The 19,966-nt window shown below is 37.9% G+C and overlaps 1 protein-coding gene across 3 annotated transcripts in view; it reads left to right on the top strand.

Annotated features, from left to right (window-relative positions):
- The window catches only part of ctnnd2a (catenin (cadherin-associated protein), delta 2a), a 251,414-nt gene that overhangs the window by 112,007 nt on the left and 119,441 nt on the right, over positions 1–19,966 (top strand). For all 3 annotated transcript variants that reach the window (XM_086066020.1, XM_086066021.1, XM_086066019.1), the window contains exons 6-11: positions 4,016–4,188; positions 8,351–8,405; positions 9,419–9,635; positions 10,587–10,701; positions 11,103–11,235; positions 15,986–16,159. In XM_086066020.1, coding sequence (XP_085922146.1) covers positions 4,016–4,188; positions 8,351–8,405; positions 9,419–9,635; positions 10,587–10,701; positions 11,103–11,235; positions 15,986–16,159 — 867 coding nt within the window. The remainder of the gene's footprint in view (positions 1–4,015; positions 4,189–8,350; positions 8,406–9,418; positions 9,636–10,586; positions 10,702–11,102; positions 11,236–15,985; positions 16,160–19,966) is intronic.

Below are 19,966 nucleotides of genomic sequence, written 5' to 3'. Positions count from 1 at the left end.
ATAAGTAAAATGATCTTGTCTTGAATTAAAAATAACTTGTCAAAGCAAAAGCAAATTTAGGTTAAATTTAAGAAAATTATATCTTACTTGAGATTTCAGTTTTTGTAGCATGGATGGCCTTTTTGACCATTTATGATCCAAACATCTTCTAAATAGTATATTAACAATAATTAGCATATTAGCTGTTCACAATGCCTACTCCTGCAAACCTCTGGTTAGTAGTTTTCAGACTGGATTTCCCGCTCTCTGTCTACGGATGTGACGCATGCGCGTTTCGCGGCTAAACTTCGCCGTATTTTCCTCGCTCACGATAGTTATATTATGGCTAAGGCATTCTCGCGGAATGTGAATGCTACTATGCTAAGAGAATTCCGGCCATATAAAACTTTTCTTAACTCTGTAAAAATAACTAATTTGTATAAGCTATAACTTATCAATTTTGTGTCGATCGGTAGATTTATTTTCATCGCCGAGCTGTGCTCTTTGCCTGGCCTGTTTTTACGCTAATGTACAGTTTGGTCATGCACAGGGTACAGCTTGGTTTGACGTGTTTTCATAGCTGGTTTATTCAGATAAGAAACCAGTTAGCATGAGCAAGTACATGCAACGTAGTGAGAGAAATAGTGCTTTATGAAAGAGAATGCTTTTGTGATAGCTCCTTTTGTTGGGCTCCTGCTGTTTTGCAAATGCACACTGAAATGTGCATATCCCACAAGCATTTCAATGTGTGGGTGCTGATAAATTCAATTCATCACACAGTGAATGTGATATAAGAAAAAAAAATATCCAAGTATTTTTTGCAAGTTGCAGTGTAAATTACACGTAATCTTAAAACTCATCTTTCATTCATGCCCATCATCAATTTGGGCATACACTTCCTATCATAAATGCATGTAACACAAATTCACCCTCACTTCCACAACACCATAAGAACAAGCTCCACATTCCCTGTAGCCAGCACCAACTCACTTTACATCACATGCACAAATTTTGAAACAAACATGCACTGTACATTTTTTTTTTTTTGTACGCTCTTTGGCGGCTCTGGGAGCTCCGATTCACACAAAGTAATGGTTAATAATTCATGACAAGCAAGGGATTGCATGGGGATGGGATAAGACAAGTGTTTTGTGAAGGCAAGAAGCAGAGGAGGTTGATCTCAGTTTTCAGGGAGAAATTCATTGGATGATAGAGACTGAGAAATAAGACTACATTTGTTTTTCTGGGGTAGACGCTCATGGTCGGCTTTAAAAGGGACGCACATTCATCGTTTATTTCTTATAGTGGTCATGGTTCATTGGTTCTGGAGTGTCTTCCTGACAAATAAACAGCTGAGTTAGAGCACATGTCATCACAGAGAAGCTTTAGGAGAGTTTAGTAGGGGTGTGCTAAAAAAATCAATACGGAAATATACTGTAGTGGGTTTCTTTACAATACACGTATTGATACGGAGATGTCAGAATCGATATTGTGCAATTATTCACAAAGTTTCCCTGCGTGTCTCAAAGCTGCTTCTAGCTGATAGAGTGCACAAAAATTTCCACCAGGCACGGCTCTGCTGCTAAACCGGACGTGCTGCTAACATTAAAAGAAGACATTGTTTTTGCCATCCAGCATAATAAAAATGTCATTTGGGTATACATATGAATGTTTTCATAAAAATATATGTAAGTAATGCAAAATATCAAGATATGTATCCGTTAAAACATTTGTCAAACATCTCGCAAATGCTTGGCAAACACTCAACCTCTCAGTGGGATACAAGTTTAATAAAGTAGTTTGGAAAATGCTTAATACATTTTATGAAAATAATATTATTAGTCTAACCGCATCGCCATTGTTAGCTTACTGTCACAATATCAATAAAGAATACCAATGTACTTGCCCAAAATTGATTTTGAGTAGATTCACAGTCCTGCGATTGGCTGGCAACCAGTTCAGGGTGTACCCCGCCTACTGCCCAAAGCCAGCTGGGATAGGCTTGTGAGGACAAGCGGTTAAGAAAATGGATGGATGGATAGATTCGCAGTCGTCTAGGTCAGGTTGATAGTTGAATGGATGCAACTGAATTATTCTTGTTTTTGTTTAGTTTGTTGTACCGTTTATTTTCTGAAAACTTTTACAAATAACAGACAATTATGCGATTAGGATAACTATATCATTATCCTACACCCTAATCATATCCATCCATTCTTTTCTGTATACTTGAACTTCTCCAGTCTTTAGAATGTGTTTTGTTGACATTTCTCATCTGATTTCTTTCTAAATATTTGCAAGAATATATTTTACCCCAACTTTCTTCCTGTGTATTCAAAGCTATGCACTGCGCCACCTTGTAAGCCTTTTAAGCATTTCATTAATGTGGTGCATCCGCCATGAGAGCTGTAATTAAGCACATCACAGGCATATCAGTCTTTTTTGTCAGAAATGAAAAGGCACAGCAAAGGAGTAAAAATAGTGACGCTAATGAAATATATATGAGCGATGGGAACACAAAGTCACAGATCTAACTGCCCTTGAATAAAACACAATGTGATATAAACACAAACGCACTCGTCCACACCACTGGCTATTGAGAGCCTTGATGACCTACTTGCTGGCCACAATATTAGGTACCTGTTCAATATCCAAATTCAATGATACCAGTACAAGTACTAAACCCTTGAGTAGTTACCGATAGCAATTACTGATACCACTAGCATAGAACAGTGGTTCTCAAATGGGGGTACGAGTACCCCTGGTTGTACGTGAAGGCACTCCAGGGCGTACATGAGATTTTAAAATATATTGTAAAAGTATATGTAAATATTTTTTAAAATATATAAAAGTTCATAAAATTTGTTTTATGTTCAATAGGCAATTAAATTTAAGTGTCCTAAAAACCCAGCATTTCCTCCATACCAGAATGGTTTGACCCAACTTGTCATATGCGACCTAATCACCTGTCAACACTTGAAAACTTTATTTAAAATTTAATTAATTGTTTATTTTTGAGAACAGAGCTTTACTGTGAATCCAAATGACTAAGATATATATTCCAAGATATAATTTTTCCTTAAATTTACATGAAATTAATGGTAATTTTCTATTATTCTAATTTCTACTTTACAGTCATAAAACTGTCACAATCAGCCACCGTCGCGAGTACCCATACTTTAATAATAAATAAGGCCATGTATCGGCCCATTACTGATACCTAGTAACGATATTCACCTATCCCTAATTTTGACTTTCATTTATTTGAATTAGATAACCCAAATATTAGAAATATCTAGTGTGATACAGTGCCACAGCAAAGCAAAAATAATAAATTGTCGCCATTACCTAATTGATCCCTGTTAATCACAATTAAGCATTACTCTCTTTGTAAAAACTGACTTTTCATTAAATCTGTTTAATGTATCTAAGTAGGTCATGTAGGTGTACCTAATGTTTGCTCTTTTATTTATTTATTTATTTGAGTTTTTTTGGTTTGAAGAATTATGAAATAATTGGGAGTAGTGAGCCGCCTGAGGCATAAAGGCAGTAAAAGTAGCTTCAAAAAGCTGCGGTTTCTCCATTCCTCGCCAAAGTATAACATCCATGCATTGCGGAAAAGGGTTCAAATGGAGGTTTGTTCAAGTCGATGGTAACTTTCAACATGTTTCGGCGAGGAAAGATATCGAGTTGTTCAGTCTATTGCAACTTCTTCTTTTCAACCTTCCTCCTCCTCGTCCTCCTCATCCTCCCATGTTCTCTGTTTCTTTTTTCCTCTGCTAATAAATTATGTATGCCATCTCCAACTCGCGGAGTGCTGCACTGCTGCACTATCTGCTCTAAATTGTGCTCTCTCTCTCTCTCTCTCTTTCTCGCTTGCCCATTTCACTCTTCGCCTCTCAATCGCGCCCCTTCGTCCCCCGCTACTCTTTCAATCTCTCCCTGGTCTTCCTCACCCATTTCTCTCCCTATATACATGCATGCTCGCATGACAAACTCGACCCCCCAGTCCGACCGACTCCTGTCTCTCTGTCCATAGGACCGGCGCTCCTCTCCCAGAGTTCCTTGCAGCTCAACTCCACCCCGGAGGCTTCGCTCCAGTACTCTGCCAGCTACCATAGCAACCAGACCCTCGCCCTTAGCGACAACATCTCCGCAGCATCTCCTCAGCGCAGCGGGCAGGTTGGAGGTGCCGTGCACAGCTATAACCAGGTAGGATATGCTGAAGGCACTAACGATGAAAACAACATGGCTGATTTTAACTAACGTTTCACTTTTTCAGTACTTAGAACACTTGACGGATTAATTTGAAGAGCCTGCATGTACTTTTACAGCAAGATGTTTTTATGGTCGTCTTGTTGCTCCAGTTGTGTGTCATAACACTGAGCAAACATCAATCCACTTCTTTTGCTAGCTTTTATTTCCACATCAATTACAATGTATCGCCTGTATCCTGTAATGCATTAATGAAGAGATTTTAAAGTTTTCAAACACAGTTTAAGCCGTTATTAAGGAGACAGGTAATAAGCTGTTCACCCACACACAATTAAGGGCACCCCAGTGAGTGTTGTGTTTATGAGGACCTGAGAATTAAAGCTGCAAGTAGAATCACAGCAGTGTGTTAATGAAGAGTAATACAGCACGTCATAATTTCCAAGGTGATGCATGCATCGCCATAAACGTGCTTATTTGCCCACGAGGGGCCTCGCAAACAGACGCTCAAATGATCTGCCTTTGTTTATAGCTGCAAGGTTTTTGAAGATATTTGGGCCTTAATTTTTCATCTCTGAGATCATTCCCAGCCATTTTCAGAAAGAAAGTGGAAAAAATAAACATACTTTATCTATGACTTGAAAAACCGTCACTGGCATTGAATAAGTTGGTTTCACATTCTTAAGGTGACTTATTATTATTTCCCCACATAATTCCATATTATTAGTTGTCATGTTTGTGCCATGGCGGTGCTTTATTCTTCACCTCCTCCTGCCTCACATTGCTGTCTGTGTGTCTCTGGCTTTGTGTGTAATCGCCTCTCATGTTTTGGCCTTGTCAGTGTAATTGGGCCAGAGCTGTCAGAGAGGGTCATGAATTGACTTTTTCACCAGCTACTGCTGCAGCTCGATGGGCAGGTGTGGCCTACAGGCATGTACAATACATGTGTGTTTTTATTGGCGTGTGATTGTAGCAGTGTTCCCTTGGCGGAGCATAACCCTGGTGGTGTTGTAGTATTTTTGCTAATGTGTGTATATGAGAATGTTTAAAGCTAGACAATGCCGTTTTAGGCTGATTTGGAGGGAAATAGCAAGGAGAAGCATGTTGGTGCTCTTCTGTGGGGTATTTATAACCTTGAGAGGCTTTGCTTTAATAATACATGGCTACATGGCACCTCAACTATTCCACTGTTATAGTGGCAGAAGTAGCACTGCAAAGGTGACAACCAATACAATAGGGAAAGCTTGCTAATCATTTATTTGCCTTCTTAATGATTCATCAATCTATGGTAATGCTGCCTTTAAATTGGTCAACTTTCCTATCAGGCATCTTGGAATCACTTTTTGGGTGTTGCATCTCATTTCAGCTTTGTAACCTACTAAACTAACACATAGTCCCATGGTGCTTATTCCTTGGGTGCATGATGAGGAAGACATGATAGACACTTTGAATTAGTTACCGCTCCATACATTTTTAATTAGGGGTGTAAGTTAAAGGGTATGTTGCAAGAAAAAAATTATATGTAAACAAAAAAATTTTTAAAGTACATTTTGTAATTTATATACAGTATGTCACAATTTTACTCAAACATATGATATTGCTAATATATTCTGAAAATAATGGGAAAAAAACATGTTTATCTCTATTCTGAAAATCATTAGGTTGTTTTGATGTGAGTTTATAATTTATTCATGAAGGTTACATGGAAAATGAGATGATTTCAGCAAATTATAATGAGCAGCTGAGGAAGCTGCTAAAAGGAATTGATAATTAGGTGGAGTCCAACTCACAGAAAGTGTAACGGTGTTCATTTGTGAATTGAACTTTTTGAAGAGTTGCAGTCATTTAAGTCACAAACTGACCAACTGTATGGTAATTTGACCTGAAGAAGTTTCAGATCTGGGATTGAAGTCACAATCTCAGAACTGTGAAGTGGTCATGCTAACAGTCAGCCACATAAAATACCGGATGTCTTGTTTGAATTGCGTTTTGTTTGTTGTTCGTATAAGTGTCAATAATGCGCAGTATTGCTGTTGAGTTTGCATTGGTAATGTAAATTACAGCACAAATGGTGGTTATGGTAAACAGTGGTAATGTAAAACCAGTAAAGACAGCCAAAACTGTAATTTATGCTGAGCTGAATACATTTGAATATATATTTGTTATTATGTTCATGTAGAATTGAACAGTCAAAAAGATTTCAAGTCTGTAAAGAGTCCTTGCTCCCGCTTCTCCTGAATTTGCATCTAGTCAAACTGTTAGCATGTGCAATAGCTGAGTAGGTTATAGTCAATGGATTGACAAATCTTATTGTCATTGGTTGACATTAATGAGGACAGGTGGTTTAGAACGTGGATTGATAGAAGTTATCATAATAAAGTCCAGGTTGTAAGTAAAACATAAAAATAAAAAAAAGTATTTTATGAACAAGTTGTGTTAAAAAAACCCAATGGGGAACACAATTTTTGTTACGTTAGGTCTGACAGCTGTTTGTAAATATTTTTTAATTATTTATTATTTATTTTAGTTTTTCTCTATCATGGCAACTTTTCGAGGTATAGAATCCCCGTTTTGTTAAAATATAAATAAATAAATAAAAAACACATTAAATAAGTGTGACTGTATGTAAATAAAACGTTGCAACCTTTGAAATCTAAAAAACACACACAAAAAACACAATATAAAACAAAATAGAACTTACATCAGGTTCTATGGTTCAGGTTGTATGGTTACAATGTGAAGACAAAAATGTACTGATCAATTGTGACTGCACAAACAATCTGTCACATAGCTTTAGATGAGTCCAATCATAAATATTCTTACTAAAGTACAATTTTGCTTATCTGGAGGGTAAGCTATAGCTTTTTTCTTTTTTTTGATGTTTGTGGACATTCATTCTTTATTTTTTTATCCTTATACTATTTGACATGTATCATGTAAGCCCGATTACAACTTTTTTAAGCTACCGTCCCCATTTTCAACATGGTCCTAATACTTATACAGATTAATTTTTGTTCTGTTAGTCCTCATCCAGGGGAAGTTTTGCTGAGCAGGCATGGCCTTTTTGCACTGCTGCAACTATTCTGCATACTTGTACACAGTTTGTGCACACATACACATATTCTTTTAGATGCTATTTAATCTTGCCATTAATTGAGATGAGCCAGAAAAAGTAGCTTTTTTTTGTTCTCTTTTGCAAGCCAAAGTGAAATAATGCCAGTGCTCCAAGGTGACTCAGGGACTGTGTGCTTGCATCATAGTCTATTATCGCTGCTCGGGTGGGTAATGATGTATCTGGATCACCTTTACAGCTCTAAGTATCAACATAAGGCTGTGAAGCTCAGCTGAGCACTGGCATATGTCCTCTCCCTCCCACTGCTGTGTGTGAAGACTAAGGTGGCATGTTCACATGAGAATTTAGTAAGAAATTGTGCCAAATGTTAGAAGTTGTCGTTTTTTCAGCACCAATTTAATATGTCACACCTGCCACAACCAACCACTTGTATGCTGACTTGTAGAACAATAATGCAACACTGCCTGTCAATTGAAAGCCAAAAACTAGTTTAGTTTTAATGGACCTTAATAATTGGAACCGGGTTGTTTTATTGAAAAACTTTCATGATACATATCAGGGACATTCGGTCAGGGTTAGGCAATTAGATTAAGCAATTAGATTACAGTTAAACAATATTACTGCAAAGTATTTAACATCTGGGGATTTGGCTCACAACTGTATGTAACTGATGGCTTAAAATAGTGAGTGACAGGATTTATGTGACAATACATGACAGACCTTTGTAGTTGCCATCTCTAGTTTGAGTAGGTGGTACAACAAGCCTTAATGAGAGATTATTTCGGTCAGAGCAGCTCCTCTGAGTTCATCATCTGCTTCCAAGAGTCTGTTTCAATCCCCCCTCTGTGTTGCGCGGGGATTTCATTATGTTCTTTTCAAGGTTCATGCAGGCCCCTTCGCTCAAAGATGTGACTGAAGCCATTGTGCATAAAAGTTTTTTTAATACTCGCTACTCTTTATCTCTTTCATTCTCCTTTGGTTCACTCTGCATTTCTTCCTTACCATTCTGTTACCTTGCCACCCCTCACTCTGTAATTATTTATCACTCCTTTCCCTTTCCTCCTCTGTATTTCTTACACCATCCCCCAGGTGACTTCGAGCCGTGCAGCCCAGCAGCAACAATCACAGAGTGGGGCAGGGTCGGGTAAGTGTTCACCTCTCCCCTTCCTCTTTTTTTTTCTTTTTTTGTGCCTCTGGTCAATTAGCCATATATTTTTTACTATAATTTATAAATCAAAATGACCGTTTGCTGAGTTGCTGAAATTTGATGACGCTGACAGTTTTGCACGGCACCTTAGAATTTCAAATAATCGTTAAAATATGTGCTCCTTGTAATATCGTGGAAGTGATTTGCGACACTCGGCAGTAAACCTTGACCCTGTTCAAACGTTGCTTTGTCTTTAGGCTTGGTGAAGCAGCATGTGGCTCGTGTTACACATTTATTTTGTATGTTTTGTTCCAAGTTTTGTAAACAATTGGATGTTTGTGAGCATGTGGTAGCTTAATGTTTACTCAAGTGGACAGCAACTGCAGTGTTGGCATGAAAACATTGTATACTGTAGTCTATGTTTATTATCAATAATTCCTCTTTCCTCTTTTGTGCAAGGAATAAATACAGGAAAACAACTATTGGTCTTTTGCACTGTTTGTTACAGTCATAAAAACAAAAAGCATGTAAATAGTTATTACTATTTGTGAACTATATGAAGTAGTATCTTTAAACATATTTACGTCTTTTCTTTTATAGCCGTGTATTTTAGTAGAATCAAACATGATTGCAGTTGGATTTTTTTTTAAAAAGATGTGCATCATAGAATAAGAAATCACGTCTTCCAAATACAGTATGTTAGTTCTACCCACAGCATAAATTATCGATTTATCGAATTATCGAGCATATAATACCAAGTTTTGATTGAAAGTGTCAGAGAACAAAAAAACAAAAAACACAGTATAATGCAATTCAATAATTCTCCACTGCAAACTGTGCTTAATAAGCCTCTGACAGTGCCAATCAAAATTGTTCTTATTGTCACCAAGTGTAAATCACATTACTGTTACGTTATATGGATAATGTGTCGGTTATTAACAATCCTAACAAGGAAAACATTATGCTATAAAGTTAAAACATCTTTTATTTATTTAAATTTTGTCCTGCAGGCATCTACTACTCCAGCTCCACTTTACCCACCCAGCGTGTTAATTCCCCCCTGTGTGGCGGGGGAGGGGGTTCAGGTCCAGGGTCCCCCAATAAACTCCAACGCCTGGGCTCGGCATCTGATTCTCTGGGGTATTCCACCACTCAACGTCTGCCTTCTTCCTCATCCTCCTCTCCCAGCAAACAGTGTCCTGCTAACCGACTGGCGAAGTCATTCAGGTACATGAGTGGCTGTGATGCTCATCTTGATTTTGATGAATTGCTGTTGATACTGAGGATGAAAAGGACGGCTGATGAACAGAATTTTGCATTAAGCGCATCACTCTTCCAGATGGTGGGAGGTGGGATGATAAGAAATAATTCAATATGATAGAAAATAGTATAGATTGCAGTAGAAAATAGCACATATCCCTAGGTAACAACTCTTTAAAGATCGACACACAAAAAAATATTTTTTTATTTGCTTGCTCTTTCTGTATAAATTCATCAACAAGAACAACAGTGGAATTAATTGGCATGCTATATATTATATTACTTTGAGCAATGATCCGCAAGGTTCATGGCTCGTTTCGCCGGTCACGTCGACCCTTGGACCACTGGGGTTGTTCCAATGAAAATGGCTGTGATTAAATGAGTAGATTAAATAGCTCTTAATATGAAAAAAAAATGCACTGAGCTGTCAGCAACATCTTACAAATGCAATTATGCTATCTAGTAACAAAAATATGACCTCAACATAAATCAATATCACGCTTGTTTTTTAAAGTAAACTACATATTTTTAATTTTAACTCAATTTTATGAATTATGACTAAAATATGCAGCCATATTTCTATTAGATAATTTTTTTCCCCACTTTTATGTTAACAACAATATGAAAACTTAGGGGAAAATTATTGTACATTTTATTGTACATTTAGAACAGATATTTAAAAAAATAATCGTGAGTTAATTATTGAAGTCATGCGATTAATTACGATTAAAGATTTTAATCACCTGGCACCCCTAATATATATGTGTGTGTGTGCGTGTGTGTATATATATATATATATATATATATATATATATATATATATATATATATATATATATATATATATATATATATATATATACATTATTAATTAATTTCATTATTAGAAAGATCATAATTTTGCTTTTTGTTCTCAAGTACCAACGTTGCCGTGACAACAGGGGGTGGTGGAGGTTCTCCCCTGAGGTTGGCCTCTCCACCCATCTCCACTGCCACTGGGGGAGGGGCTGGCTCATCATCGCCCCTTCATCAGGTAAAGACCCTCCTCAGACACAATATGGCTGCCAGTTTGACATCCTGTTAAAGACTGAAAAATATGTTTACTATAAATTGAGCATTATCTTTGTAAGAGCAGATTATTTTTTTAAATTCTGTCATGTTGAATGTGTGCTTACATTGTACCAATATGAAACTTTTATGTGGCACTTGTGTTCACTGAGTTATATAATGCTAAGTGCTTTCAAGTGATTTACACAAAGTGACAATTTCCACCCATAAACCCACTTAAGGCAACTTTACCATGTGTAAATGGAAATAAAGGTGAGTTGGTTTAGCAAATTGAAATGCACAGGAACCAATTGAAGCAAAACACATATACATCTGGCTGTGTTTATTTAGCAGTATTTGACTGAGAACGTCTTCTTGGCTTTGCAGATGAGCTCAGGCATCGGCAGTTATGCCACTTTGTCTCCCAAACGGCTCGCAGCTCACCACGCGTCCGACCAGTACAAGATTTCCCATGAGCTCTACGCAACTGCTACACTCCAGAGACCCGGCAGTCTAGCAGGTGAGAGTTTAGATTATACACACACGCATAGTCTCACACTGCATATATTGTTATATTAGTCGTTACTACTGTAAATATACCAGTCTTTGCATTTGTTTGATAAATCAGTACTTCAACACATTTTGTTCAGATTTGGAGTCCACTTAGAAGCGCTATTGATGAAATTTTCATCTCCTGCGCAAGTATTCTTTGGGTTACTGAATGGAAAAACAGCTTGTGGGAAAATCTATACGGATATCAATATTGCTTTGTGTGTGTGTGTGCGTGTAGGCCGAGTGTTATTTAAGCACCTGGGTTATGATGGAGCCTCTTTGTTGCATATCAGTGCCTCGCTCAGCCATTCTTAGAAAGGTCAAGTGCTGCGTTTAAGTCAATTGAATTAACTGATCTGTGAACGACACCGCCGGCGTGTTGAGGTTAGTATCTTGAGATTTACGTCCATGTGCAAGCCCACAAAATGTTTTGGAGAGTGCTTGTGGCTGCCCTCTATAAAGTACAACATAACTGTATGTAACTGTTTGTAAATGTTTAGGCTGATGGTATTGGCTTTTTAAGTATCCAACTGAGGTTGCGTCGAAAGAGAGATGCTTAGGAATAATTTTGAATAGGGATGGGACAAATAGTCCAAATATGGGGATGGATTGTGCACATGGGTGTAGTTTTCTTTCTTTTGATATTTTTGTAGGTGGGCACAATTAGAAATTGGCACCATTGTGGGAGTGAACACAGTCGATTGATTCCCGGCCTATCCAAGCTGCTCTTCTCATTCCCTTTAAATTCAGCGCAGGTGAGGCGCATGGGCTATATGGCAGAAGCATAATAGACTCGCTCATCAAAGTCCCTGCAGGAGTTCAGCGTGCACATAAGTACATTTTGAAAGAACTGCAAGAAGATCTCCACTTGTTCAAGTTGGCCACTATAAAGTGGAAACTGAGAGATTGCCCTCCACCTGTTAGATTCTGTGTCATTGGCACATAAGTAGATAGGTGACTTGAGCTAGGCCGTTGTGTCACTGTGACCATTAAAGGTGCTGTCTGATGTTTTTCCGTTGATTTTTGTAAACACATCATTCAAATCAAAACTGACACTCGCGGAAGCCGAGCAGAGCAGCCAACCAGGAACGAATGTGAAACCAGCCCACCAATCAGGAGCGGGGGTTTGAATTTCCATATTCAGACAAGACACAAGCTCCTAACACGTCTGCGGAAACAGTCCACCAAACAGGAGCAGAATTTGCATATGCCACTGATAGTAGCTTGCCTCTGCGGCTTGGCTGAAAGGAAAACATTGAGTCTCCGCCCAGAAATGTCCCGGACAGACCAAAACAAGTCCTTCAGATTATGCCTTTAAATAGTTGAACTGATAATATACAGCTTTATGGTAGTTTCTGATGTATGGTATTGTAAAAATTTAAAAATAAATGGTAGTTTGTCAGAACTTTGCAATCCAGGTCACAGCACCAATTGGTATCTTTCTATGTGTGAATCCACACAACTTAACTGGATTCAACTGCTAAGTGTGAAAGGGTGCAACTAGATAGGAAGATGCAGAGCCAAAATAAAGGTCACAGTGACACAAAAGCATAGTGCAAGCCTGTGTACTTATGTGTCAAAAAGGCTGTGTGTGACAATAATGACTTCAACAAATTGATTTTTACAATGATTACATGCACGCTTATGCCATATTTATGAATGAAATACAATGACATAGACCACACATATCAGCAGAGCACCGAATCGCTGCCTGCACCTGGATCAAATCCACTAAAATTGCGCTCCACTACTTGGGCCACAACTTAGACCTAATTTAACCTGGTCTAAAGTCTAGTCTGCTTTCTAACACCAAATTGTCAGGTGTAGCGAGGTTGTGTAATAGAAAACACCTTCTTTACACTGCACTGCCCGTTGAATCACAGCGCAGTCTACCAAATTCCCCAAAACGGTAGATTAGACTTAAAGATGGGCCATTTTTAATATCAAGTGCTTTATTCCGTCAAAGCACAAATAAAGTACAACTGACGAGCAGGTCTCGTATTGCTCCACATAGAACAAAAATAACAGTTTAATAATCAAAGCACTACTGACAAGTAGGGAGAGTAGCACCCGACATAGTGGAAACAAAAAGTGGCCAAACAAAGAAAGGAGGGATGCCAGAAAAATGCCAGAACTTACTGGGGGAAACAAGGAGGAAACCGCATCTGAGAAGGAGCAGCAATGCAAACAGCAAAGATAAAGGAACGACCTGGGATACTCGTGCAATGAGAGCGGAGTTAGTGGGGGAGCCGAAAACCAATAGTCCCCAGGTGCTTCTAATTGCTTGAATCCTTCACTGTCTAGGGCGAAGAAAAACACAGGGATGAGCCAAGTGACAGAAAACTAAAACAAAACTCAGAGTGGATCATGAAAATAGTCCTCTGAGGAATTCTTCCCATCTTGACTTGGTAACCAGTGGACGAATAGTGAGGATGTTGAGGAAAGAAAGTCATTCATGTGTGGCACTAACACTGAGAGCAAGAAATGACAGTAGTAATTGACACTTGAATGGTTGGCTTTGAATGATGCTGCCTGAGGCACATTTGTGGTCCCTTTGCATGGTCAAGTATGAAGCCTTGCTCAATTTCAGAATTGACTGGCCATGAAAAAGTATATATACAGTGCGGTCAGTTTGTTGTTCCTTTTAAATGCCTGCTACAAGTAAAGGTACATTTGTTTGGGCAAATACTGTAATGACAACAACAATTGCTAATCGGAGTTTAATTTAAGAGTGGATATCTGGCCTTTTGCCATGACTTTCTTGATGACAAACAAAATCAGTTCAGTTCTTACATCAGTAGCTATGGCATCATACTGACAAAAACAATGTTTTTTTATTTTGTGTGTGTGTGTTTTAAAGATATTCCTTTTTTTTCCCTGTCAGTCACATTATACACCTTACCTAATGCTGCCAAGTGGCAGGCAATAATTAAGAAATAAATACATAAAATAAATAAATGGTCTAATAATTATTTCCATCTTTGTATAACAATTTTCAACATTGATTGTTGAGCCCCTCACCCAATCCCAAAGGAAAATGTCTTTACGGTAATATTAGCTTTGAATTCTGTTCACTCAACAAACACAAATTAGCCAATGTTCATTCAATACATTTTGTAATCCTTAAATATTTTACTGAATTAAACATCATGGGAGGGCTATTTTTTGCATCATTTTTTCTTCTTTATTTTAAGTTCCCTCTCCCTTTTGGAAGAAAGAGGTCAGTGCTTCCGCAAGTGAGGCCCTTTGAGTACAAAAAAAAAAGAATAAAGAAATAAAAACCAACTCATCAAGACTTCAAAGAATTGGATGGGAAGAAGGACGCCAGCTTGGATGAGTCATGCTGTTAAACGGGCGTGTCTTGACTCTTTATTAGCTCGCTAACTTGCATATTCGGACACTTTCTGTCTTAGTCGAGGTTGTTTTACAGGTTTCTCGCTCCTTTTTTCTTGTGCCTCTGACATTGCAGGGTCACTGAGGCGAACGTAAAATGTAAACTGCAAACATTGATCTTGCTAAGATTTAAACCAATGCTGATGTACTGTAATGGCAATGGTGGCCTCAAGGGAGCTTAATATGGATGTTGCCTTTTTTCTTTTTCGTTTTTCTTCATTAAAACAAGAACAAAATATCTTGATGAAGGCTTTATTGGAAGAAACTGGCTTCATCTGTCAGGAGTAAGGACATGGTAGGGATGGATCATGATAACCACAGAGATGTATAATTAACTTTCAGAATAGAACAGGTCCAAGCCAAATCTTGACTCTTTTTTTCTTTTTGTTTTTCTTTTTGTTTTTACGAGAAGTGTTTTTTGACCACTATGAGAAGGCATTTATTGAATGGTTTCTGACACATTATGAAAGGCTGAAGAGTTCACAGCTTGAAATTGGTGGTGCAGTTCCTTAGATGTTTAAATCATGGAGTTGGTCTCATTCCTCTCCCTCAGAGGCCGGAATCTCCTCAGCACGCGACTCGCCATCGACTGAGAGCTAATGTGACACGAAAGCTCCACTGGACCATCATTCTCTTTTGCTGCTTCTCATTCACTCTCACCCATGTGTGTGTAGATTGTGTGTATGTGTGTATATATGCGTATACATACATCGTCAGAGGGAGGCCCCTGCCTTGTTCGCCACTCTAATGAACAAATGCCTGCTGTCAATGTCTTCATCGCCCTGTGAATTTGGACCTCCTGCCAAACACACGGCATCTCATTATTTTATTGCTGACAAACAGCAATGTGTTCGGTGAAGATAAAAAAAATTGAAATGCAGTGACATCTTTCTCTCTTTTTCGCTACCTACTCCTCATTATCCGTCATTTCTTCCAGTGCAAGTGTCACCGTGGTGTACTTACTGTCTCCTTTTTAATGTCTGCTGTTGAATACAAGCTTATAAATATGTAAATGATGGCCCTTTCTAACATCTTACACCTAAATGGGGAAAATAGAGTGCAAATGGTGAGGTCTTTGAGCAAAAGAGTAATTTTATACCTTATTACACCGCCCAGCTTTACACTTGTTGCTTTTACTCGCGACACTTTTCACAGTAAGTGCTCATCCAAATTTGAGCACATTGTCATATTAAATGTACTTAATAATATATTTGACATCACCCTCTTCAGCCTTCAAGGTCATTATGACCTCCTGTCATGTTTTACTCCCTTCGAACTAAATCTGAACACTTTTTAACATTCTCATTCCTTTCTGTTTCTTACAGGCTCTCGCGGCTCCTACAGTAGTCAGCATAGCCAGGAGCCCCTCCGACCTTTGGGGTCCCCAGAGCACCATATAGACCCCATATATGAGGAACGAGTCTACCACAACAAGGGTCTCATGAGGAGCCTCAGCCAGAGCCAAGGGCCTGACACTGGCCCTTATCGCAACAACACCGGTAGGCAAACGATTAACTTCATGTATTGCATATCAAGATCCAATTTGTTCAGGTTTTGAACTCATTTATCCTATTGTAAGTAACGGAAATAGAAGGTTGGGTGCGTCAGTAGAGTTTAAGCGTCTATCTCAGTGAGAGTCGGGACACCCTGCCGTCACGTCAATCCGACAATATATTGTAAATTAGGGAAAGACAGATTATAGAATCGAAGATTTGCAAATTTGAAGGCCGACAAAGCTGGTGTCTTACTGAGCGGTGAAAGCTTGCGAGCATAGCGAATTTAGGGTTTTCATCAGGATTTGTAAGATGTTCACAGACAGGTTTTACTCATTTTTCACTGTCTGCAAAGATCTTTTGAAACCTTTTACGGACTCTGACAAAGCCCCCAAATTAACTACATTCGCATGCATTTGTCGCTTAGTGAGACATAGGGAACGTTTCATTTTTGGATTTATTAAAATTTAAACTTCGTAAAAAAATTATGCTGGCATTGGGAACTTCCTACACTCTTTACTTTGTTGAAATTCATCATCATCATTTATTTCATGCATTTGTAAAAAATAAAAATAAAAAAGACAATATAAAGCAATATTCAAATTCAAAGTAAAGTAAAAAAAAAAATGAAAGGGGACAGAAAAAAGTAAAACTTTTTTTTCTGCCCCTGATCAACAAAAACAACACAAAATGAATGACAGCGAGCGATCAAGACGCTTTCAGTGTAACAATACTACAAAATAATTCAAAATAATTCAACTGCGTGTCTTTGCGCTATATATATTTCTGCAGTAATTGTGCTTTTATACAGTTAAAAAAATACAAATACAAATGACAAATTATGTTGAAATGTTGGAAAACTTTATTTACAGTTTATTTATTTACAAAACTTTAAGTGATCTATTTACTTACTTAGTTTTTAATTTAGCTTAAAACATGCTGATGACCCTGGAAGCTCCCTGCAATTTTTGGTATAATTTTTAAATAATGCTGTCAATTATTTATTTGTTTAAAATTAAAAGAAAAAGTATTTGTATTCTCTTTTACTGAATATCGGCTTGAAATATCGGTTATCGGTTTTCTTGGCTACTAATAATTGGTATTGGTATCGACCTGGAAAAAAACATATTGGTCTGTCACTAATGATAATCGTCAACCCGTCTTTCGTCATTCCTCAGCGAAATGGGCGTCCGTCAATGTTTCTGTCATTCGTCAGCAAAATTGTGCATCGTTTCACATTATTTTACGGCTAAGCCTTCCTGCCCCAGATCAGTATGATTTTTTTTTTTACATGATATGGGGGATACTGCTTTAAAATTCATCACATACATAAATGTTCAAACACAATAATGATCACTCTTGACAGTGTCAGCGAAGTATTTATATAACATGTTTATAATGGTGGTTTTAGCTTTCAATGGTATGAAACTGTGTGCTATCAAGCTGATGTGCACTGTAAGACGTATTCATTCCCTCGACTTCCCTTGTGTAACGCCATTGTTGCCAATGTATTTTTAATATGGCCTCACTGCGCTTATCTCAGTGCTGCTTTAGGTACGCCGTGTTAATCCCATTAACATTATCATACCCACATGAAAACACCCAAGTTGGTTCCGCCACGTTCACAGCTCCCTTGATGTCATTAGCCAGCCTAGCTTTAATAGCTATCATTAGCATTTGGGTCAGAACCATGGCAGTAAATATGGCACTCCAGACCTGCCTTCAAGTTGATCAGATGACAACAGCACGTAGCCCATCTTTCTTGGTACACTTCAGCGGTAATGGATCACTGGCTGAGCTCTTCTCATGAAAGTCTGTGTCGTACATGCGCAGCAATAGGATTGTCTTCCTGAGAAGCGTTTTAATTAAATAAGAAGCGGTTAGAGCAAATTCACTGTTATCTCTAATTTACTGTTCCTTTTATTTGTAGGTTCAAAAGATGAGTGTAAGAAAACACACAAAGGAAATTTGCACAGAGGCTCCGAAAAATCAATAGGACGCAAAGTAAAGCTTGTACTTTTAATTGCAACCCTTGAGCTTCACAAGGCGCCGCTCCAAAACTCCCAGCATGACGATTGTTTCCATACACAATTTCAACTCAAACACAATTTAGGGCCAACTAGCCGCTAGATCAACAACAAAGACTCAGCCTTAGTTATGAAGAAAGTCATTTGTATTGTATGTGCAGTGACTATAAGAATATCAAAATGGGATTCATATTCCGTAGGTGATTGCACATAATGAACTGATAAAGACTGCGTTGATATGATGACTAGTAAGTCATTAATTTTGTCAGACTGATGTGATTAAGCTGCGATGGTTCAGTGGAATATATTGTACAAATTATCACTCATGGTGGAAAGAAAGGACGGCTAATTTGTGCTGTTCCTTCAAAAATGCTCAAAGTTGCATTCTCTGGTTGACTGCATGCTGAATGCCATCAATTCAAGCAATGTGAGCTCTCATATGTATTATTATTAGTATGTAAGTAGGTTATTGTTTGTTAGTGACATGCATTAATTACCAATTCTTACTAGTACTGAATACTTTTCTCTATCATGTGCTGTTCTGTTTTCAAAGCAACTTTAGCTTTCTTTTGCTGCTCTTTCTCCCCTTCACAATCATATTCACACAAATCTATTATTGTATGTGTGTGGGCATTTTTTCAGTATTTGCTCATGGATTAAACCAGGCTAAGGCCCCAGAGGACCGCAGGTTAATGTGGCCTATTTCAAGAGATGATTCCTGTATGGTCACAATGTCTCTCTCTTTCACATATGGTTTCCTTTGTGGTGATATTGCTTAATAGCTTTTGCTATGCTTTTCTTCTTGTCTCTGTCTAATAAAGTCAAATGAGACCCATACCTCAGCTTGCCACTGTTGCAGCGTTACCTTAACATGATACAAATTGATCTCAAAAGACGGTTGTCTTTGTTGCTTGCAGTGCCATGCAAGGCAGCCTTTCCTTGATTTCAAGCAGTGCAGTCATGATGCTCCTGCTGTTTACATTCCTTTTGTTGTCTCACAGACCTCATTAGCTCCTCCGCATGAAAATCAATCATTTGTCCATTCATTTTAATCAGAAAAAAGGTCTTCAAAAGAATGCAATTGAAATAGTTACAAAATAACAGCAGGCCAGGATACAATTAGTAAGTGTTGTTGCTTTTTCACAAAATAATCAAATATTGTTATTCTAAAGAATAAAAAGGTTCAACTTGGACTCTTACAATACACAACATGGACTCGGCATGGTTTGAGATTCTGACGGTACCACAACCGTGAGCATAAATGTTGCCATAAATAAAATCTAAATGTAGTACAACAGTTCAAAGTACTTATTTCTCAGAATAAGTAGGTACTTGTCTGCTCTTCTACGATTTCTCAAGTAACATCAGAGCAAAAATGAACTAATGTTAGCCATGCTAGTTAGCTAGGTAGCTAGTTTTCTGCTATAGTATAGTCCATAATATCCATCCATCCATCCATTTTCTTAACCGCTTAATCCTCACAAAGGTTGCAGAGTTGCTGGAGCCTATCCCAGATGGCTTCCGGCAGTAGGTGGGGGTACACTCTGAACTGGTTGCCAGCCAATCCAGGGAGTCTATAATAAAAACCCCAATTCCAATTAAGTTGGGACCTTATGTAAAATATAAATAAAACAGAATACAATGATTTTCAAAAATAATTCATCCTCAATTGAATAAACAAAGACCAAATATTCATATTATTACAGTATATTCATCAAACTGATGAACTTTATTGTTTTGTTTTTCATTCATTCATTTTGAATTTGATGCATGCAACACATGTTTA

This window comes from Leptonotus elevatus, chromosome 21 (genome assembly GCF_054856555.1).
Source record: "Leptonotus elevatus isolate MCC_2025b chromosome 21, RoL_Lele_1.0, whole genome shotgun sequence".
NCBI lineage: Eukaryota > Metazoa > Chordata > Actinopteri > Syngnathiformes > Syngnathidae > Leptonotus > Leptonotus elevatus.
Note: the sequence above shows the minus strand (reverse complement) of the source record. Positions and strands in the feature narration are given on the sequence as shown.